The sequence below is a fragment of the Ananas comosus genome, linkage group 7 (genome assembly GCF_001540865.1).
Source record: "Ananas comosus cultivar F153 linkage group 7, ASM154086v1, whole genome shotgun sequence".
NCBI classification, from domain to species: Eukaryota; Viridiplantae; Streptophyta; class Magnoliopsida; order Poales; family Bromeliaceae; genus Ananas; species Ananas comosus.
Window position 1 is genome coordinate 134,432 of NC_033627.1, and position 23,355 is coordinate 157,786.

The 23,355-nt window shown below is 40.6% G+C and overlaps 2 protein-coding genes across 4 annotated transcripts; both read left to right on the forward strand.

Moving 5' to 3' along the window:
* LOC109712669 (alpha-1,6-mannosyl-glycoprotein 2-beta-N-acetylglucosaminyltransferase) lies at positions 4,089–6,454 on the forward strand. Its single transcript, XM_020236382.1, has 2 exons — positions 4,089–4,538; positions 4,650–6,454. Exon 2 carries the CDS (start codon positions 4,880–4,882, stop codon positions 6,242–6,244), a length of 1,365 nt encoding a protein of 454 aa, XP_020091971.1. The 5' UTR covers positions 4,089–4,538; positions 4,650–4,879; the 3' UTR covers positions 6,245–6,454.
* LOC109712500 (phytochrome C) lies at positions 9,647–19,654 on the forward strand. Of its 3 annotated transcripts, none has more exons than XM_020236089.1 (5): positions 9,647–9,861; positions 10,860–13,187; positions 16,779–17,595; positions 18,026–18,319; positions 18,934–19,654. In XM_020236089.1, the coding sequence occupies exons 2-5, from the start codon at positions 11,096–11,098 to the stop codon at positions 19,148–19,150; spliced, it is 3,420 nt and encodes a 1,139-aa protein (XP_020091678.1). In that variant the 5' UTR covers positions 9,647–9,861; positions 10,860–11,095; the 3' UTR covers positions 19,151–19,654. The 3 variants fall into 3 exon arrangements, with proteins under 3 accessions (XP_020091678.1, XP_020091677.1, XP_020091676.1); XM_020236088.1 differs by lacking the exon at positions 9,647–9,861 and adding an exon at positions 9,897–10,766; XM_020236087.1 differs by lacking the exon at positions 9,647–9,861 and adding an exon at positions 9,897–10,754.

Genomic DNA, 23,355 nt, shown 5'->3' on the forward strand with positions numbered 1-23,355 from the left:
GAGACTATATATATATATATATATATATATATATATATGTTTTGTGTGTGTGAGCAAGCTTGCATTGTGCGTGTGATTGTGAGAGTTGCACGTGTAAGCTTCGGAGATCACACGGACATGGTTGGATGGCTAGGAGGTGTTGGGGGAGAGGAAGAGTGGAGAAGTGTGGTTAGGGGGATTGGGTTAGGCTCGTGGCGTAGCCAACTAGGCTGAGGGCGACGTGGACCACGTGGTTTCTATCTCGTGACGTAGGCTCCTACTCGTGCTAATTTGTCGCGGATCTGAATCCGAGGCGGAGTTGCAGTCGCATTCTGGTGGAAAGCTATTTTAATGCAAAATTGAGGTCGGTTGTTTATTCCGTAGGGTTTCACGCCACATGATAATAAGGACAATTATATGAAGATAAAACAAGATTTCCTTTTTCTTTATTTGTCCTGTAGAGAGGGTAAACGTAGGGCTCTTAATTAATTGCATTCCGTTCCATCCCACACACCATCCGAATATATCTTTACTATTCATGAGCAACATGACTATTCGGTACGTTAATTCTTTTAACGCCAAACAAATTTGGGAGAGAAAGATTTTTAAAAAATATAACACGTTATCAAGTTTTGTTTATTAAAAAATCACATCAGTTGGGTGACTAGAGTTTTAGAAAACGAAGATCTAGAAAACAAGAGGAAATGGAAAAGATAATACTCTACACTTATCCACCGACAATAAATTAACCTCGCCAAACAAAATACATCCCACTGTGTCACCGAACTCTTTTTTAAGCCTGCGCCCCTATTAATTGCTCCCACCTTAATTTTTCATGAAATCGTCTTTAGAGAATTATACGTTTATAACAGACTAAGTACACTTTGTACTCATTCTGTATATGTAACTCTCATCACATTAGAATGAAACGGATAGCAAGGGCAATTAATTGCAACTAGTAAACTTGACCATCCACCGCGAGAAATCTAATTATGGGATGCTTAATTTCCAGTGACAATAGCACTTTTCTCCTTCAGTTTATGTTGAATAATATTTTATACTTACATAAATATTGGTTATATATATATATATATATATATATATATATATATATATATATATATATATATATATATATATATATTTATAAATATATTTATTAATTTGTTTATTTACTTTTGTGTTTTAGCCCACCGCTTGAGGATGTATTTGGACTCCAACCAAAAAAGTGGTGCTTTTACGATCGCTCATATGCCCATCGCTTCCCAAAATTAATAATGCCATGGATTGAAGTTAATAAAGGAAATAACTCATCCATCTGCTATTACCAAATATATCTTCTTGTGTGTTTCTTTTCCTTAATAATTGGTACGACAATCCAATGTTACCGGACTAGCATTGGAAACTCGACTACACGAATCAAACAAATAGCTAGCTTATATCAGGAAAAGAATAACAAAGTGAGTGGTCGCCGTGAGGGACACCTGGCTCTACATACATGACCGTACCGTAATAGTTGTTATTTCTGCTGAGTCCTCTCTGACCCGACCCGAGCAGTCCCACTCAACTATATTGCACTCCCCAAAACTAGATAGAAAGTTAGGGTAGTCTTTTTTTTTTTNTTTTTTTTTCTCAGCCTGCATTAACGGGGACCACTCGTTGGTGCCACGCATCCGAGACGGGGGCGAGGGCCGGCGGGCGCCAGAGCACAAAGGAACCGCAGCCTAAAAGGATAAAAGGTTAAGCACCAACAGTGGCCTAGCTGGTCCCAACCCAATCCAATCCAATCTTCAGCCCACACACACCAAATAACACACGGTTGACCACTATACTAAGCTTCCTATATACTATACTATACTATATACTATAGGTGATGGTGATAGATATTATGAAGCGTGGATAAAGAAAACAAAGACGTGGCCACCCCCGGGGGAAAAAGTCAAACCGAGATCGCTAGTCAGATACTCGGTAGGGTCCAACCGATCAAATTTTCCGGATAGGGATTATTATTATACTATTAGAAAGAACTGCTCCTCAAAAATACTAGCTATTTGGGACTTACGGAGAAGCCCAATCTCTACAGTGGGCTTTGAACGGGGCCGCCACATGGTCTGTTCATTTCCCTTTTGCTTCAGCTCTTCTGGGACCGTGGGGACATCAAACGGGCTTCGTTGTTAGCGGAGCGGCCTACCGAAAAGCCCAGGAAGGCCTAACGCGGGTCACTCTTCTCTATCTCTTCCTCGCGAGTCGCGAGCAGCGCCGGGGTCCCAGGGACTCTTCGCTTTCTCACCGCCGTGTCCTCGGCGATTAATTCCCTCCGGCGAGTTTCTCCCTCCCGCTCATCATCTTCTTCATGCTAGCTAGGATTTCGCCTCTTGGGTTTGGGACGCCGCACGGTCGATGTTCGCCGCGGCTCCGCCCACGGACGCCTCCTCCTCTTTCGGGACGAGTGGGGGCCGGTAAGAATCCCATCCTCCCACCCCATCCTTGTCGGTTTCGCTTATTCGATCGCGAGGTGCATCGATTTGATGTGTTCGCCGGAGGAGAAGAGAATCTCCTCATAAATTTAGCGGGCTAGGATATGTGCATCGATATGGTCATATAATAATTAGCATAATCTTTGAATCGGTGAACAAGACAGAGGAGAGGATCTACTGAATTAATTTGGACCGCACGAAGCTCCTCTGTCTCAAGGGAGGCAGCAAGAGCTGAATTCGGCAGGCCGTAAGCAGTGGTTCAACCATATGCTGGAGGAAGCAGATCGAAAATTGAGGAACTGCTCGCGAAAATCAGGTGGAAAGTCTGAGAGAGCCCATGGGTGCGTGGTAGGATAAACAACACAAATGTGTGGGAGAGCTCTTCCTGACATTCATTTGGGTTGATCCTCACTGATTGATCCCATCTTCAGATATTGCTTAAAATTTTGTAACACTGTTGAAGGTATACATAAAAGACTCTGTCAGATCTGCCGTGCTTTGCCCTTTATATCATATCTAAGGTTGCTACTTAATAATGTACCTCTATTCAGAGCGTTTCTCGTATTCAATCCGCATGAATTACATCCCTAATTTCAAAATTTAGCTGAATTTTGCTCATTTGATTACCTGATTTCAGCAGATCGTGGCTCAAAGATTCAATTATCGTGATGATCAAAATTCCCAGCTAATCGGTTGTGACACTTAAGGCTGGATTGGTAGTGCGGAACCTCAGTTCCAAACTCGCCTTGCAATGGATCCCGGGTTGCTTGGATCTTTGGGGGTTAAGAGAGCTTCCAAGCTCCTTTACCCAGGATAAAAACAGGAAAAAAAAAACTAGTCATCGCTAGTTTGAAGGGAATCAAACTTTTAATCGATTCGTAGCCAAATAATACTCATACTCAAAGAATTCAAGTTAAAAGATACTAAGCGGCAAAGGGTTTGGTGGTAAAGGACTTATTAATGTTTGGTACCTGAGGTCTTGATTTCGAATTAGAATCTTGAATCCTAATTGATTCACATTTTCAGTTAAATTTATTTCTAAATAAAGCAAATAGCATGCTACCTATCTTTCTCTCTAAAAAAAAAAAAAGTATTAAGCATAAATAGTGAGTTCAACCCATGGCCATGGGTTTTTAATAGAATAATTAAATTAGTCCAATTCATCGACTGACTTCACATTTATCACCGGAAAAAAATTACGGATACCACCTTATCAATAGCAAATTATTTTCTTCTTCTTATTATTTTTTTAACGAAGACTTTTGTGCCACAAAAAGAGAGAGAGAGAGAGAGAGAGAGAGAGAGAGAGAGAGAAAACTTATTAAAGCACTCTCTTGTAAAAGCCTTGCCTTTTGGTGCACACGGAGAGAGAGAGAGAGAGAGAGAGAGAGAGAGAAAACTTATTAAAGCACTCTCTTGTAAAAGCCTTGCCTTTTGGTGCACACGTGGATACCAAAAACGTGTAACGAGTATCAATTCGAACTTTTCTTCAGCAAGCTTAATGACTAATAAATAAGCTAATTTAATCTACACGAAAATTGGTAAAGTTATTTTAAAATAATACTGGCTAAAATGAATCACCGGAGCTACCTGTGCAGTTCGCTCTTTGTTAATATATTATTATTTTTGTTAATTAAATTACGAACTATGATCAGAGAAAAGATTTTTTTTTAAAAAAAAGGAAAATAGCAGCAGCGTGTAAGACTTGGTCGTTGACGTGGTGGAGGTTGAATACTGAGTAATCAGGGACGCAATCAACTAGGCCTGGCCGGGGACGACTTGTTGGTTTGTTTCCCTTCTCGGTCATTCGTCCGTCCGTCCGCCCGTTCGTTCGTCGGTTACTATCGGAGGGTCGGGTCGGGTCGGGTTGGGTGGGTTTTGGGCTTGGGCTCCGAAGAGAAGCAAAGCAAGGCTCCCAGGCCGCCGGCAACCTAGTAAACGGAGGAGATCCCAAGTGGATCGCAGCCGCAGGCAATCCATTATCCATGGGAGGCGGCGCTGATCTTTCCGATAGGACTAGGAGGACTCCCCGTCGTCGTCTCCATCCCATCCCATCCCATCCCATCCGATTCCCATATCTAGGTCGTTCTGCCTTCCTCGCCTCCTCCTCGCTCTTCTTCTTTCTGCTTTGTTTGTTAGACTCTGTTTTTTTTTTTGGATCTTATTTAGTTATTTATTTATATTTTTCTTTAGGTGTTTCTCCGCTTGGGCATACTGTTTGATTTTGCCCTCCTCTCACTGTCACTGATGAAAGATAGCATTTTGATTCATGGGCTTATTATTATTATTATACTCTCTGGCTTTCATTTCTCGTGTAAGATCTGAAAGATTAGTGTCATTTTTTGGGGGTGAATAAGGGGGTTTGTTCCGCCCCCCGCCCACTTGGGAAACTCAAAGAGTGAGACCCGAGAATAGATAGATTTATGGCTTCGTACAAGAGATCCCGAATGAAGGATACCGCCGTGGTCAGGCGAGCGGTTCCGCTTGTTCTGGCGGTAGTTTTCGCGGTCCTTGCTCTCGTATCCTTCCTCAGAAGTCGAACAGTCTCTCGCGCCACGATGATTTCGCCTTCCTACGAGAGAAGAGAGAGTCTTCTTCTTTCCGGAGAAGCGGCAGAAGAGGATGATGAACAACAACAAGGAGGAGGAGGAGGAGGAGATGTGGGCCTAGTCTTGGATCCCAACTTCAAGCCCTCGCTGCCGAAGCAGACCGAGTTGTCCCTCTCTCTGGAGCAAAAGAACCGACTACCCCCTCGAAACCGGGATCTCTTCCCAAAGTTAGCAAAGGATCACATAAAGATCGTTCTCTACGTCCACAATAGGCCTCAGTACCTGCAAGTTGTGATTCGGAGCTTATCGAGCGTCCAAGGAATCGGAGAAACGCTGCTGATAGTTAGTCACGACGGGTTCTACCCTGAGATGGATAGCATCGTCCAGAGCATCAGATTTTGCCAGGTGAAGCAGATCTTTGCGCCCTACTCCCCGCATCTTTTTCCGGATAGTTTTCCTGGGGTCTCGCCGGGGGATTGCCACGATAAAGATAACGCCGCAGCAAAGAGGTGTAGGGGTTCTCCGGATCAGTACGGCAACCACCGCTCTCCAAAGATTGTGTCTTTGAAGCATCACTGGTGGTGGATGATGAATACCATCTGGGACGGTTTGGGGGAGACGAAGCGGTTCGGCGGCCATATTCTTTTCATCGAGGAAGACCATTTCATCTATCCTAATGCTTATAGGAATATCCAGCTACTCGCTGCAATGAAGCCCCGAAAGTGTCCTGAGTGTTATGCGGTGAACTTGGCACCTTCGGATGTGACTTCGAAAGGGGAAGGCGGGGAGTTTTTGGTCGCTGAGAAGGTTGGCAACATAGGTTACGCATTTAATCGGACAGTTTGGAGAAAGATCCACGCGAAGGCGAGGGAGTTTTGCTCGTTTGATGACTATAATTGGGACATAACGATGTGGGCTACCGTTTATCCGTCGTTCGGAACTCCTGTGTACACTTTGAGAGGGCCGAGGAGAAGCGCCGCCCACTTTGGGAAATGTGGGCTGCATCAAGGGCAAGGCTCGAGCAGTGTGTGCATTGATGATGGCAATGCAAAGTTTGAGATTGATGAAATTGATAAGGTTGCTAACATCAAATATGATTGGCCGGTGCAAGTGTATAAGAAGCAGGGCGGCTATCAAGCTGGTTTCAGGGGATGGGGAGGATGGGGTGATGAGAGAGACCGCGAGCTTTGTTTGAGCTTTGCATACATGTATCACGTTCAGGGAGCATCATCCGGCTGAGCATGTGGATTTCCACGACTGTTAAATTTGTAAGCCATTTTGGATTTGTTTTCATCTTGTTTATCTGATTTATACACGACTAGGCCCACACGGATGGGTAAATATCACTTCTCCTAATTATTTTTTAAATATAATGGCTCTAGTATATATGTATGAGGTTTTATAGCTGAGTTCTCTCTGAAGCTGCACTGCTGCATATGTGGTTTTTTATTTTGATCTTTTTGCTGTTTAGTTAAAGTGACACATAAGCGGCCTTTTTTATCTCCTTTGATTTCATCTCAGTTTGATTAAAATTACCTGTCAGAGAACTTGCAGGAACAAAGATTCGAGGTGCAAAAAGTTGGCTTTAGATATTAACATCTTACGTTAGTTAGTTATTCTCTTAGTTGTTTAGAGGTGTTTATCGTTTTCCGGGCAAAAAAATCATGAACTAAAATAAAATTATAATCTCATCATCTTGCTTGAGTAGTAGCTATGATGAAGAACATTGTCCTGCATCTTGCTGGGCAACTTTACATGGTCACTATAGCATTCTATCTTGAGTTGCAAGAACATTTGAACTGGATCTAGGGATGTCAGTGTGTATGGATATCTGAAATTTTATCCGAACCCGAATCCGAATCAAACGGATAGATCCAATACTAAATGAATATGGATTCGGATATGGATATCAAAAATAGAAATCCGACGGATATAGATTCGGATATGGATTTTGACTGTACCCGACCCGAACCCGAACCCGAATCCGAACCCGATCCAAACCCGACCCGAACCCGAATTTATTTTATATTATATATAATATATATATAAAAATTTGATGTTATATTTGAATTTATATTTTAAAAATTTAGATTTAATATAATATATTTTGAAATATTGAAAAAAGAAATAATTGATTCGGGTTCAAATTTTCGGGTTCGGGTTTTAGATTTTTGGTCAGGTTCAGATTTGGATATGAATTTTTAAAATCCGTCGGGTTCGGGTCTCGGGTTCGGTTTTTGAAAATCTGCCCCGAATCCGACCCGTTGACATCTCTAACTGGATCCAATAGGACTTGATTTTTGTCTTTATTATAGTGTATGGATTTGTAGTTGCTATGTTACCTACAAGAAAGAAGCCTGGCGTTTTCTTTTCTTGCCGGATTATTTAATTTCTAGTTCTTTATACCCAGTGATTTTAACGATCGACTAACTTGGAGGATCATCATACATACAGATGGGCTGTTGATCGGGACGATTCAAGAAAGTAATTAACTTACAACTTACGTGCATATTTACAAACGTTTTGAGGATTTCATTTTATCGTTTATTTTATTTTATTTTATCACTGGAAGGCTCCTACATCTCCTTATTCTTCACCAAGTTTACTGTTAAGGATATAGAGAAGCTTAAAACAGAGGGAATTAATCACCCTTCGTTGGTTATCGTGTTGGTGGCATTCATGTCGATTTGGTTAAGGAAGATGTCATTTCCTTAAATGAGATTTGCATCAGTAGTTTCCGGGAATACCTATCCATATCTTTTGTCGTCAGCCATGAATTTACAATTAATAGCTATTCTCTCTCAGATATTCTGCTTAGGTTAATTTTAGGCAGTGAATTCCACATAATGATATACGTCAAATCTCTGGTCGTGGCATATACTGTCTTCCATCCTGTACGTTCTGATCGATCCTCTGCAGTTCACCGGGAACAGGCTTTGTGTAGTATTCTCTCTTAATGCTCCTGCTGCTGCTTCAGATTGCATGAACTTTGAGATGGCTTACGTTATCGCTTCTTCGTTGTAGCCAGCTTATTTATGATGGCACATGTTAAAACCTTCGTTTGTCTGTTTAATGTTTGGACAATTGTTGTAAAACGCGGTGAATACTTGCGGATATGTGGGATAGTTATCTCCGTAGAGGGGGCGGCGGGCTCAGGGCTCACCTCTCATGGAGGTTTAGTGATATTTTGCAATAGCACCGATGTTCTAGGCCCTTGAATGGAGAAACAATAAAGAGCATGAATTGAGTTGTTGTAACAACTTATTAGTGGAAATTACCGAATTTAACCCTTCCGAAAGGAAAAGAAAAGGAAAAGAAAAGGAAAAACTAAAATTAGTGTTATACTTTTCAAGGATCAAGATGCAGATGCGTTGGAGGAGGAACTATGGCCTATGGGCGGCTACAATGGAGCGGCTGACTCAGCAGCTGTACGGACGTAAGAGTGACAAAGGGGGCATGTTGGGTGCGATTCCAACCGCACGTCAATGCACAGAAATTTTGCTAGCTCAGTGGGCACCTACAGAAATTTATTTTTGGGCGTAGAAGAAGGAAGAAACCGTTTAAAGTAGAATTGTTGTATTATTTATTCTCTTGAGTGTCAACAAAAGAAGTTAGCCTTTAACTGAATATTGAGAAAACTACTGTTGGCATCAAATCGGTCTCTCCGTTAGGCAAACATCTTCAGAATCTTGAAAGTTTAGACAGCTGCAGCCCAATCCAGTGAAGAATAGAGCAGTCCCTATGTACTCTGTCAGTTAATCATGTGCATTGTTACTTCATAGCCATAAGAAGGTTACCAAACTTTCCTGAAATTGTTAAAAAGTTGGAGAATGTATACATAACTCTTTCTATTATATCACACCTTTTTAAGTTTCGGGTCAGGAAGTCTGAGAATCTAGATAATGCAATTTGGAAGGATGTAACAGCTGGCCAACCGGACGCCCAATGGGAATGAGATGACAAACAACACATTGGGGCCACACTATCCTTCCCATGCTCCCTCCTTGCTTGCAGCATGTGGAGCCATAATAGTAAAGATTAGAGCCACAACATGGCGAGGTTTTTCCCTACTAGTGACAGTACAATTTTTCCTCGTTTGATCTCTTATGTGTCTGTGCACTATTTAGTTACATTAGCGCCCTTGAGTTTTCACCACTTCTCTCTTTTTTTCTTTTTTTTTTGGGGGGAGATTAGAAGCATGGTCGCTTACTCCCTTAATCTGCTATGCAGCTTCTTATATATGTATTTACTCAAGATTCATTTCAGAATTACTTACCAAGTAAACCTCGAAACCAAAACCAATACCAATCCATATGCTATCCACTTCATTCATTAATAATATAAATTAAGCTACTTTATAGTTATCTTGCTGCATACTTTTTTTTATGTTCAGAAAGGGCCAAAGATTTGAATGGACCGGATTAATGATTGTAAGTGCCAAATTAATGCGCAATTATGCCGCAGAAAAACGGTTAATTTGTGGACGAGGAAGGTCGTCTCTTTCTGGTACGACAAAAACGGTTAATGAAGACATTTGGTTTTAGAGGTGATGTTACAAGATTTTTCCATCATATTCCCTTGTTGGTTGTTGATATCCAAAATGTCTAAAATTTTTAATTGATTTCTACACGTCTGTTAATGATGATACCGCATGAGCATTTTGTCATACTTGTCGTCAAGACATCAACTGTGTTTTTAGAGAAAGATAATTAAAACCAAGCTGCTCTGTTTGGCGGACTGAAACAAGGAGAGAAATCAAATCCTTTCATTGAATTCTTATCCTTCTAGCGAGCAATCAAACGCTAGAGCTTCATCTCGCCCCCCTTAAAAAGGGAACACAAGTGCAACACTGGATGGTATGGTTAAGCTTAACTTCGATGCGGATATATTAACTATGTAGTTGAGCATTATAGCCAGGATAGAGAGAGACGAATATGGAAGGTTTGTTTCATTCTGGTGCCCTTTCCGTTCTTTCTGTTCTAGAACGGGATGGGCGAGTGGAATGTGAGAGGACCACGTTCGCTGCGAATGGGACTTGTTCACGTGTGAGGATCTGCCTCCGCTCCTCCTCCATACTACACCATCTTCTGTCCCAAGGCTCTTCTCTTCTTCCTTTCTTCTTCTACTGCACCGTCTTCTGTCCCAAGGCCCTTTTCTGTTAAATGTGTTTTAAAATTGATAATCGATTTTAATTTTAGAACTCCGTCTCGTCTCGTCTCGTCGACAGTTTTACGATGTGTCTCATTTGAAAAGTAAATTATAAAGAGAAAATAAAATGTCTGTTAGTGCATAACAGAAGTCTCGGGTCGACACCGGAGGACTCCGACTCGTAACATTTTCTTCTTCCTTTCTTCTTGTAGTGCTGCTTGTTTTACGAAGGTTGAGGATTACTTTGAACTAGCATTGCCCTTTCTTTATTCCCCTGATGGATCTGATGTATAGCGATTAAACCCCCCCCCTTTTTTTTTTTCTTTTCTCTCCATTTGAATTGATTTAATTCGGGGCAAGGTTTTCCCTGATTGTCGGATTTCCTCTCTTCGATAGGGTTTGTTTCTAAGAGGTTCGGGGGGGCTTTATAGAGTGAGTTATTACCACGGAAACACAGATTTCTTTTTCTCTTATCTAGAATCTACTTCTGAGGCATCCTGTCGTCGCTTTCGTGTTTTCTTTACCCAGCTGATATCTTCAGCCCCCGAGCATCCAAATTTGCTCCGTTAGTGTTGGCTGCTTTTGCGCTTCAAAGCCGGTGGTCCGTGATTCCGTAGCTCCTTTTTCTTTTTAACTTTTTTTTTTTTTTCCTTCTCCTTTTTTTCTTTCTTTTCATTATTGTATTACCCAATCCACTATACTGCAGGATTTGCGCGGAAGTATTGAGCCTTGGGATTGAGGTTCCGATTCTCGGTCGAATCGATCAGTCGCGGTAGCAGAGGGCCTGAATCTCGGTTTGGACATTCTCTGTAGGCGGTGGCAGAAGTAGAGATGCTCTAACCCCCGAAATCTCTAAGTCTCTGGGGAAAGAGCAGCTGGTTTGGGGGAAAGAAGGTGGGAGGCGTGTGGTTGTTGTATTGTATAGCAAGAAAGAAGAACGAGATGTCGTCGTCGAGGTCGAACAGAGAGAGGACGTGCTCTCGGAGTGGCTCGGCGCGGTCCAAGCACAGCGCCCGTGTGGTCGCGCAGACCTCCCTTGACGCCAAGCTCCACGCAGACTTCGAAGACTCGGCGCAGCCTTTCGACTACCCGACCTCCATGGGCGCCGCCAACCGCTTGAGCGGCGCCGGTGGCGCCGCTGCCGAGAGCAGCAGCGGCGTTCCCTCGACCGCCCTCGTCTCCCTCTACCTCCAGCGATTGCAGCGCGGCAAGTTCATCCAGCCCTTTGGATGCATGCTGGCCGTCGAGGCCGACACCTTCCGCATCATCGCGTACAGCGAGAACGCCCCCGAGATGCTCGATCTCACGCCTCACGCCGTCCCCAGCATCGAACAGCAGGATGCCCTGACCGTTGGTACGGACGTCCGGACGCTCTTCCGCTCCCCGAGCTCCGCCGCCCTTCAGAAGGCCGCAAGCTTCTCCGAAGTCAACCTCCTTAATCCGATTCTAGTCCACTGCAGAATCTCGGGGAAGCCCTTCTACGCTATCGTGCACCGGATTGATGTCGGATTGGTCATAGACTTGGAGCCTGTAAATCCGTCCGATGTGCCTGTGACTGCGTCTGGAGCACTAAAATCCTACAAGCTAGCCGCTAAAGCCATCTCTAGGCTACAGTCTTTACCCAGTGGGAATATTCCTTTACTGTGCGATGTTTTGGTTCGGGAGGTGAGCGAGCTTACGGGTTACGATCGGGTGATGGCTTACATGTTCCACGAAGACGAGCATGGCGAAGTTATAGCCGAGTGTAGGAGATCGGATCTGGAGCCTTATCTCGGCTTGCACTATCCTGCCACTGATATCCCGCAGGCTTCGAGGTTTCTTTTTATGAAGAACAAAGTGAGGATGATTTGCGATTGCACTGCTCCACCGGTCAAGGTAATACAGGATAAGAGACTAGCTGAGCCGCTGATCTTGTCGGGCTCGACGTTAAGAGCTCCTCACGGCTGCCATGCTCAGTATATGGCTAATATGGGCTCTATTGCCTCCCTTGTCATGTCTGTTACCATTAACGAGGATGAGGAAGAAACCGGCAGTGACCAACAACAGCACATGGGGAGGAAGCTTTGGGGTTTGGTGGTTTGCCATCATACAAGCCCAAGGTTTGTCCCTTTTCCACTCAGGTATGCTTGTGAGTTCCTGTTGCAAGTGTTCAGTATTCAGCTGAACAAAGAGGTAGAGTTAGAGGCTCAAGCAAAGGAGAAGCATATCCTCCAGACCCAGACCCTTCTTTGTGATATGCTTCTGCGAGATGCTCCTATTGGTATTTTCACTCAGTCGCCTAATGTTATGGATCTTGTTAAGTGCCACGGCGCAGCACTTTATTACAAAAATCAATTTTGGCTTCTTGGAACTACACCTTCTGAGTCGCAGATAAAGGATATTGTGGCGTGGCTTTTAGAGTATCATGATGGGTCTACAGGGTTGAGCACCGACAGCTTGGCAGAAGCCGGTTATCCCGGTGCTTCTGCTTTGGGAGACGCAGTCTGTGGCATGGCCGCAATTAAGATTACTTCAAAGGATTTTATGTTTTGGTTTCGATCCCACACTGCAAAGGAGATTAAATGGGGTGGAGCTAAAAATGAACCGGCCGATAGGGATGACGAGGGACGGAAAATGCATCCGCGGTCTTCGTTCAAGGCATTCTTGGAGGTGGTGAAATGGAGGAGCCTCCCATGGGAAGATGTTGAAATGGATGCTATCCATTCCTTGCAGCTCATATTGCGAGGTTCTTTGCAAGATGAGCTTGTCAATGATAATGCAAGGAGCATTGTGAAAGCACCGTCAGATGATGTGAAGAAGATACAAGGGCTGGATGAACTGCGTACAGTTACAAATGAGATGGTTCGGCTTATTGAAACAGCAACAGTGCCCATTTTGGCTGTTGATGCGTCTGGGAACATAAATGGTTGGAATACAAAAGCGGCAGAATTGACCGGATTGCCTGTTCAGGATGCAATTGGTATGCCACTGGCTGATCTTGTTACGGGCGAGTCAGTCGAAGTGGTCAAAAACACCCTAAGCTTAGCTCTACAAGGTGAGACTATTTGGTTCTTTATATATATATATATATAGAGAGAGAGAGAGAGCTAGGCTTGTATACTATCGGTAGCACGGAGGCCTCCGCGCTACCAAGATATTTTCAATGATACGGTTTCCAAATCGACAATTGGCTCCGTTAGACTTGATCTACACTATTAAAAATATTTGAAAACTAAATTTCATAATTTTTCGACATCATTTGGCTAGTGATCAAAAGGTCTCAAAAGTGATAATTTTAATGGTAGATATGATGCATTTTTAAGTTTAATGGTGTAAAACAATCCAAATCAGATGAAATTTTTATAGAAAATTATTTTTATTATTTAGAGTAAGGTCAGTACCTCTGATTTTAAATTTAAGTCTTCTATCATCATTTTTTATGAGATTTTTATTTTCAGCCGTTCATTTTTAGACTACTCGTTTGATAGGTAAACGATATCGAAAAATTATGAAATTTAGTTTCCAAATAATTTCAATAGTGTAGATCAAGTCTAACGGAGCCGATCGTCGATTTGGAAGCGGCATCATTGAAAACATCTTGATAGCACGGAGGCCTCCGTGCTACCGATAGTATATATACTAGCCTAGCGCGCTCTCTCTCTCTCTCTATATATATATAAAATCCGGCTATAGTGCTTTTAAAAGTACAAAGTATTTGGTGCTTGTAAGTTTTTTGCTGTTAGATCTACCCATTGGATCATTTTTACCTATTAAATTATACTATTTAACCAATCACCCACTCAACCCTAGAGGACCACCATGATCCTAACATCACATCCCTTAATCCAAGAGCCGAAAGCCTACAAGCACCAATGACTTAATACTTTTAAAAGCATAGGAGTTCAATTCTATATATATATATATAAAGTTGAGCTGGAATACTATTAATAGTATTTGGGCTCTTTGCTATTGATTTTTTAGCCATTAATCTATACTTTAATCAATTCTACCTTTTAGATCATACTATTCAACCGACCACCCACTCAACCCTAAGGGGATCACCACTAAACCCTAGGGGACCACTATTATCATAACCCTACAATTTTTCATCCAAGGGTTAAAAGTTCGATAGCAAAAGAGCTCAAATACTATTAATAACATTCCAGTATATATATATATATATATATATATATATATATATATATATATAGAATTGAGCTAGAATACTTTTAGAAGCACCAACTGTCACGCCCCGAGCTCCGCCGATTTAGTCGGATTCGGGGCATGACACCAACCCTTTGGTGCTTCTAAGTTTCTAGCCCTTGGATCTACTCCTTAATTACTAATACCTCTTAGATCTAACACTATTCCACCTATCACTAGCATCTCAATCCTACATCTCTCCATCCAATGGTTAAAAACTCAAAAGTACTACCCCCTTGGTGCTTTTGAGAGTATTCTAGCTCAACTCATATATATATATATATATGGGAAACTTTGAATACCCCCCTTGTGGTTTCGCACTTTCTCACTTTAGTACCCTGTGGTTTAAAGTGTATCAAGTTAGTAGTTTGTGGTTTCAATTTTCTCTTTTTATTATCCATTTCATGGTATATAATTTAACGAAATATTAAACCACATGTTACTAAAGTGAGAAAGTGCGAAACCACGGGGTACTAACATGATACACTTGAAACCACAGGGTACTAGAAAATACGAAACCACAGGGTACTAATTTGATACACTTTAAACCACAGGGTCTAAAATGAGAAAGTGCGAAACCACATGGGGGGTATTTGAAGTTTCCCCATATATATATATATATATATATATATGAGTCCGGCTACTATACTTTTATAAGTATTACTATACTTTTATAAGTATTGGCTCCCTTATACTCATAAATTTTCGGCCCTTAGATTTATTCTATTAATCATTTTTATCCGTTAGATCATACTATTTAACCCACTACCCACTCAACCCTAGGGGATCATTATTATTTTAAGTAGGGACCACCATCATCCTAACCACACATCCCATTAATCAACGGTTAAAAATTTATGAGTACAAGTGGATCTATACTCATAAGAGTATAATAGCCCCAGCCTATATATATATATATATATATATAGAGAGAGAGAGAGAGAGAGAGAGAGAGAGAGAGAGAGAAAGAGAGAGAGTTTGGTTAGGATACTATTGATAGTACCAAGGGTTTGATGCTATCGAATTTTCTACCATTAGATTTAACCCTTTAATTATTTTTACCCATTAGATTATACTATTCAATCAACCACTCACTCAACCCTAGGAGACCCACATCATCCTAACCGCACATTTTTCAATCCAAAGGCTAAAAAACTAATAGCACCAATAGCTTGGTGCTATTGATAGTATTCCAGCTTATATATATATATAGAATTTTGCTACTATACTATCAATAGTATCAAGTCCTTGGTACTATTGAGTTTTCGGCCGTTGGATGAAAGGATGTGCGGTTAGGATGATAGTGATCCCCTAGGGTTGAGTGGGTTGTTGGTTTAATAGTATAATCTAACGGGTGGAAATGATCAAAGGGTAGATCTAACGGTAGAAAACTCAATAGTACCAAGGGCTTGGTACTATCGATAGTATAGTAGCCGGACTATATATATATATATATATATATATATATATATATAGAGCTAGGCTTCTATACTTTCGAAAGTACGAAGGCCTCCGTGCTTGTAAGTTGTTTTCAATGATGGGACATCCGATTCGGCGATCGGTTCCGTTAAACTTGATCTACGCTATTGGAACTATCTAGAAACCAAATTTAATAGTTTTTTGACTTTGTATGTCTGATGAACGAGTAGCCTCAAAATGAACGGCCGAAAATGAAAATCTCATAAAAAAAAATAGTGATAAAGGACTCAAATTTCAAATCGGAAGTATTGATCTTGCTATTGATGTTAAGTAGAATTTTTTATTAAATATTTATGTAATTTGGATACTTCTACACTGTTGAACTTAAAAACATGTCACATCGGCCGTTAAAATAGTCATTTTTGAGACCTTTTGATCGTTTGGTAAATGATGTAAAAAAAAATAAAATTTGGTTTCTAGATAGTTCCAATAGGGTAGATTATACTTAACGGAGCCGATCGTCGAATCGGATGTCTTATTATCGAAAACAACTTACAAGCACGGAGGTCTCCGTACTTTCAAAAATATAGGAGACGTACTATATATATATATATATATATATAGTCCGGCTACTATACTTTTTTATGAGTATTGGCTTCTTATACTCATAAGTTTTCGGCTCCTAGATTTATTCTATGATCATTTCCACTTGTTAGATCATACTATTCAACCAACTACCACTCAACCCTAGGAGACCACTATCATTCTAAGTGGGGACCACCATCATCCTAATCACACATCCCATCAATCAACGTTTAAAAATTTATGAGTACAAGGGGTTCTATACTCATAAGAGTATAGTAGCCCCAGCCTATATATATATATATATATATATATATATCCATCTGATTATTTTTATGCTACAAATTTGTGTGCTGTTCTTCCATCTATATTCTCCTTTTCTACCACAAATTTGGAACACAGTATACAAAGTGTTTTTTTTTCCTTTTTATCTGTATGACAGGAAAAGAAGAGCAGAATGTGGAAATTAAATTGAAGACCTTCAATCAAGAAGAAGACAATGGGTCTGTAATTTTGGTGGTCAATGCATGCTGTAGTCATGACATAAAGGATAAAGTTGTAGGAGTTTGCTTTGTTGCACAAGATGTGACAGGGCAGAAGATGCTCATGGATAAATTTACCCGCATTCAGGGCGACTACACTGCAATTGTAAGAAATCCAAGCGAACTCATCCCCCCAATATTCATAATTGATGAGCATGGTTGCTGTTCTGAATGGAACGCAGCTATGCAAAAGCTCTCTGGCATGAAGAGGGAGTGTGCAATAGAAAAAATGCTTGTTGGAGAAGTTTTTGCTGTCCACAGTTTTGGCTGCAGAGTGAAAGACCATGACAGTCTCACCAAGCTCAGGATTGTGCTGAACAGTGTAATTGCTGGTCAAGAAGCAGACAAGATTTCATTTGGATTCTTTGATTTGAATGGAAAGTATGTGGAAGCAATACTTTCAGCAAGCAAGAGAACTAACTCCGAGGGTAAAATAACAGGGGTTTTGTGCTTTTTACACGTAGCCAGTCCAGAGATTCAGCATGCTCTGCAGGTGCAGAAGATGTCTGAGCAAGCTGCAATGAACAGCCTCAAGGAATTAACCTATCTTCGTCAAGAGATAAGGAACCCTCTAAATGGAATCTTATTTACTCGTAGTTCAATGAACTCTTCTGATTTGACCAAGGACCAGAGGCAGCTTCTGAGAACAAGTTTTTTCTGTCAAGAGCAGTTGTCAAAAATATTAAATGATATAGATCTAGAAAGCATCGAGCAGTGGTATGAATGTCCTCTTCAGTTCATTTCCTTTTCCATGGTAGTAGTGTCGTGCATTGTTGTTGTTATCACTAGTTAATATTTTAAGGGCTAGTGTCTTCAAGTATAAAAAGACTATCATTCAAAAACAAAGAACTGATTAAGTAATTTAGTTACTTTATGTGAATTCTTGTGGTGTTGAAATTTGTAGCCCCAAACAAAGAATCTTCAGTTTTTCATAGTTCTTACAATGGTTCATGAGATATCTGGTCTCAAATCCAGTAGAAAATTACATCTCCATTACCTTCTTCCCGTTAACAGTTATTGATACCAATAACTATCCATAATTATGATCCATGCATGTCATTTTTGGACTCTGTAAAATGTTCTTTATTGAGTGCAGTGGTCAATCTTGTATTCATTGGAGCATTATTTGTGCGACATTTTTGAACAGCTACATGGAGCTCAACACGGTGGAATTCAACCTTGGAGAAGTCCTGGATGCAGTTGTAATCCAGGGGATGGCTCTAAGCGAGGATAGACAAGTGCCTCTGGGCCGTGATTGGCCTGCAGAAGTATCTAATCTGTACTTATATGGGGACAACTTGAGGCTGCAGCAGGTTCTAGCAAACTTCTTATCTAGCGCACTCCAATTCACACGACCGTCTGGAGGCTCAATTCTACTTCGGGTCATTCCTCGAGTGGAACAAATAGGAACTCGGGTGCAAATTTTCCATCTTGAGTTCAGGTAATGTACCTTCCAAGACTTGACTTTGTACTAAATTTGTCAAGTCTGATTTCCGAATTGTGCATAATAATATAGTAGATACCCTGCAGCCATGAACGCTAACTTTTCATCTATAGATTTGCTAATGCACCAATGTGGATTGAGTGTGCGCCTCTGTTCATTATGCCTTCAACTAAACACACATGTATTTCTTTATGTAAGAAAATATGAAGCGTCACCAGACTTGTACAAATGTGGAAAAGAAAAAGTGATTAATTTAATCCTTTTGAATGATGCTCTTGTTTATTACTAGATCTTAATTGAGTTCCTGTGTGAGTTACTCTTTAACTATCACTAGGACTGCTAAAGAAAATAAAGGCCAAGGATTTAGAAACTAAAGGAACTGCTTGTAAGTGGAAACATGATTCCTCTGATTGAAATATTCATGTTTCCAAAATACAATTTCACTTTTTCATTGTACAAGGCAGAGGCACTTGAGGTTATCCGCCGTGATAAGTTTTGCAGTACTACTACTACTGCAAATCTGGGATATTCATTAAGAAGTGTATTTATATATTTGCAGCATTGTCTATGGTCATTGATAATTATACTCCAAACCTGATAACAAATTGCAGGATAATTCATCCTGCACCTGGTATTCCTGAGGCTTTGGTACAAGAGATGTTTCACCATAGCCAGGGTGCATCGAGAGAAGGCCTGGGCTTGTTCATCAGCCAGAAGCTCATAAGGATCATGAATGGCACCGTGCAGTATCTGAGAGAAGCAGAGAGATCTTCTTTCATCATTCTAGTGGAGTTCCCATTGGTCCACCGTAAGCAAAGGAGATTATGAGGTTTGTTACTGGGTGGCGGGAATAGATAACAATCTTGGTTCTCCTTGAACTTTGCTTGTTTATGAGGCCCATTTGGTGCCGGGTTTAGAACATCCGCTGTCAAAGGCAATCAGCAAACCTAACATGGAAAAAAACCTACTACCTTAATTTCATTTCAAGTCGCTATATTAGTGATTGATGGATGAATATAGCAGTTGTTTTGGGTCCTTCGTATATCTCTACCGCCTCTGCATCAGAGGCGGGGAAATAAAATTGGAGCACTCTTTTTAGTCTCAAGGTTCCGCTTGAAATTTATTAGCAAAGAGTTGCCTATGGTCTTTCCTTTGAAGAAGAAATTGTTAGCAGAGGGTATTTGTATGTAACTTGTCAATCACTTGAAATATTGTGTTTCATTTTATTTTAGGGTAAACTTCAATTTATCCCACTGTGGCTTTATGTTATAAGCAGCAGGTTGTTACGGTAAGCTCTACTACAAAACAAAATTTAGTGTGAATTAACATAAATCATCTCAAGATTCCTTGATGCTTTATATTTCGTGTGGTGACTGCGACCACTGTTGAATAATGCGATCTATATCCAAATACTTCTGAAGCCAAATTCTTAGCTTGCCTTTTGGCATTCAGTGGATTTTTTTTGTAGGGGCTATTTTCGGCATATTGGTTAATGTTTTCTTGATAATATGTTGCCTCTTTAAAGTTCTGCATTTGTGTTCAGGGAAGCAGAAAAAAATCTATATCTATATAATTTATATATATATAAATATATGAATCCTCAGTTAGATCCACGTGGCAGCGAGGGGCGGAGTTGCGGAGGCGCGGGCGGGTGCGGGCAATTAATATAAAAATTTTAATTCTTTTGGTCTAACTTTCACAACGGCCCTGCACTAGTAACCACTGTGTTCATTTACACAGTCCCATGTCGTAGCACAATCTAACGAAATAAGACAGGTTAAGTTTTGGTACACTGTGTTCATTTACATGATAAATTTACATGACAGCCAATCGTGGAGCAGCCTTATCAATCAAGGATTGTTTCACTCACCCCAAAATCGCAAATCCTTGGTGCTATCGATAGTATCCCAGCCGGACTCTATTTTAAATATATACACTACCAATCTCCTAATTTTATAAATATTTCTTACCACATTAATTGTCCATCTAGGCAATCTAGATAACTTCAACAATTTCTTTATTAAATTTTTTATTATTGGGACAAAAAATTCAATAGAATGGAGGGTTCATAGACAAGCTATGTGCCAATATATAATACGCCTAGTGTAGGAAGTTTTTTCTATGGTCCTTTCAAGTTTTTTTTTTTGGAAATTAATTCTAATTTAACTTTTTCTCTTTTTGCTTTTCAGAAGCCCAATTCTATCCTCATTTATATGCAGTATTAAAAGATTCAAAATCAAAAGAGTTGTGCCAGTTTGTTGGAAGGTTTGAAAAGCTGGCGTAGAAACTTTTCTGGGGTTCCAACTTAGCGCGGCTCAAAACCTCAGGCTGAGTGACCCTTTGAAATGGGCCTTGCTTCTACTTGCTACAGGCGTGTTTGTATTTGAATATTTTTATTTATTTATTATTATTTGTTGGGATGGATTGCAAAATATCTCCCCACCCCCTTACGTTTGCTTAGCGTAATTTGCACCCCATTTCCATGCACCTACCTAGGGGACTTTTGCAATTATTCCAGATCGAGTCATTAAAAATATTGTAAACAACAGAAGCATCTCCCACAGTAGTAGGTTAGGTTCGTATATTAGGTACGCAGGCAATTTTTAGATTATGGTAGGGGCGTCATGCAAATGCGAGCAACCTCATGTCATATAAGTGACGAACTGACGATTTAATCTAGCCACCAGAAACCCGTCGGATTGACTCAAACGCGCAGCATCATACCTTGACTTGTAATGCCTCTCCAGTTGCTTGGCGGCGTTTAATTTGTACATTAATTAATCAGACACATAATTAACTCCAAGCGGTATTATTTATATATATTAGCCTATGTACTAATTCCTTCTTTGATTTACTGAAGGAGCCACTTTACATAGGAAGAGAAAGGCCAAGCAATTAATTAAGAACTGTACAGAGTTAGCTAGGAACTAATCGATGATGTTTGCTAGCTAATTTCTAATTAATTTGATATGCTCTTCTCCTTGGCAATCCACATGTATGCACCATCGATTTCAAACTAAACGGCGGCCATGACTAGCTGCAGCGCTTCCGATCGCCATTGGTTCTTCTTCCTCGCTATGAACTCATCGAACTTTCGATTTAATTCATCTAATTCTAGGTGCTCCAACTCATCTTCTATGCCGAAAGCTTCGAGCTCTGTCCTTTCTTTTCCAATCGCGCCGTCCACTACGACTACCTCCAATGTCGGAATATTCCCTCTTTCAACAGTTTTCATCCGGCGGCCTTGCTGAGATTTGTTAGAGTACTCTGGTCGCCACTCTATATGGTCTCCAATCTCTGTCAGAAAATCTCCAAAGATGTCGATATTTGTTTTACTTTCTTGATCTTTGGCTAATTTTTTCTCCTCTGCAAATGAGTCGACGGAGATGGTGCTCTCTTGCTCTAAGGAGATGACTTCTTCGACTTCGAGGGGGCTCGATATCCACAGCGAATCGTCATGAAGCTGTTCTGCCACCGCAGGCGCATCTCCAACTTCGATGGCATTGGAATCAGACGGTAGATGTCCTTCTAGACTTGCCGAGTTATCATTGTGAAGTGTGCTCGCGAATGAATTAGAATTAGATGGACTAGATAGAGTGAAGTCTACGACCAACAAAATGAAGATGAAGTTCGAGAAGAGAAATAAGGCCTTCTTGTTGGCGAGGAGGCTTACGAGTTTGGCGCAAGAGATGCTAACGGGGCAAAAATAGCAACGTAGGCCTGGTAAAAAGTAGGAAACGAGTAAGATGATGATGATGATGATGATGAAGAGAGGGAGGAGTGCATGGAAATTATAAAGCCTTCCATTGATGGGCTTCGGATTCGTTTTACAGGCTTTGATCATCATGAGATCTCGCCACTCTACCTGCTGCATTGGGTCCATCAACAAGATACCATGCAGTTGAAGGAGAAAGAGAAATTAAGAATGGTATATATATATATATATATATAGGGAATTAATGGATTGACTTGGATCCGCCAGTGATAACAAAAGACACCACCTTCTACATACATATATATAGAGGGGATTGGGGGTGGCATTTTGTGTTTCCTCCAATCAGCTCCGCCGCATCTATATATTATTTTATGGCGCGCATTTGTTCCATACCTGATCTTTTTGGAGAGAGCAAGTCCTTCGCGTCCGTTGATCTAAAAAAAGGATAAGACTGTAATTTTGATGACTTACTCCATCGATCGGCATCACTCTATTATATTATGAGATTGGAAACATGACATACTTAATTTCAAAATTATCGCATGAATATACTGTTCCATTAATTGTATCTCAAAAACACTATTATAAAGACTTAAAATCAAATGTTGTTTTATAAAATATAGCTTAGGATCGATATTTAAACAACAGTATATCAAAATTATAAATTCTGTATATCTATATTTTTCGAATTAGACTACAGTTGCATAGTTTACAACCGGTTGGCAATGAAATATAGATAGTCTATGCTGAATCAATGAACGATTCGAGAGAAAAAAAAAAAAATAGAAAGGGTACGAAAGCATTGCCCGTATTTTATTTTACATGTAGCTAGCTCTGTCCCTACGCCTTCCATTGTTTTCTCTTTTCACTCCCTCTCTTATGCTCTCTAACATTTAACTATAATTAGTTGACTTATTAGCTTGTGTGTAATCGGGGACAAGAGAAGGGCTTGTAATCCAAAGGGCCGGTCATCGCCGTAGACCTCGGGAGTGAGGAAATAGCATGGAAACTGCAATATACTGCCATAGAAGGAGACCGGAGTCATTACCATTGCATTAGTTTTAATGAAGGATGTTGTTTTATTCGCAGGACAAGTTCTCCCCATTTCATCCTTGGATAGTTGGATCACAACGTTACTATTCCCAATTAATAAATTTATCTTTTAAGCATACTCAGCCGTATACGTAGATGATGTAAGAGATCTCGTATGCAAAATTTTCTTAATGAAAGAATTGCCGAGCATGTAAACTCCTCCATTAATTTTACTTATGTTTCTGCACAAATCTGATTAAAACTCTAGATCAATTTCCACAAGTGG

Excerpts from the sequence above, each read along its gene's own strand:
- LOC109712669 (XM_020236382.1), top strand. The coding sequence starts at position 4,880 with ATGGCTTCGTACAAGAGATCCCGAATGAAGGATACCGCCGTGGTCAGG.
- LOC109712500 (XM_020236089.1), top strand. The coding sequence starts at position 11,096 with ATGTCGTCGTCGAGGTCGAACAGAGAGAGGACGTGCTCTCGGAGTGGC. Across the intron at positions 17,596-18,025 it reads CTAGAAAGCATCGAGCAGTG|CTACATGGAGCTCAACACGG; the intron begins GTATGAATGTCC and ends ATTTTTGAACAG. Across the intron at positions 18,320-18,933 it reads ATTTTCCATCTTGAGTTCAG|GATAATTCATCCTGCACCTG; the intron begins GTAATGTACCTT and ends AACAAATTGCAG.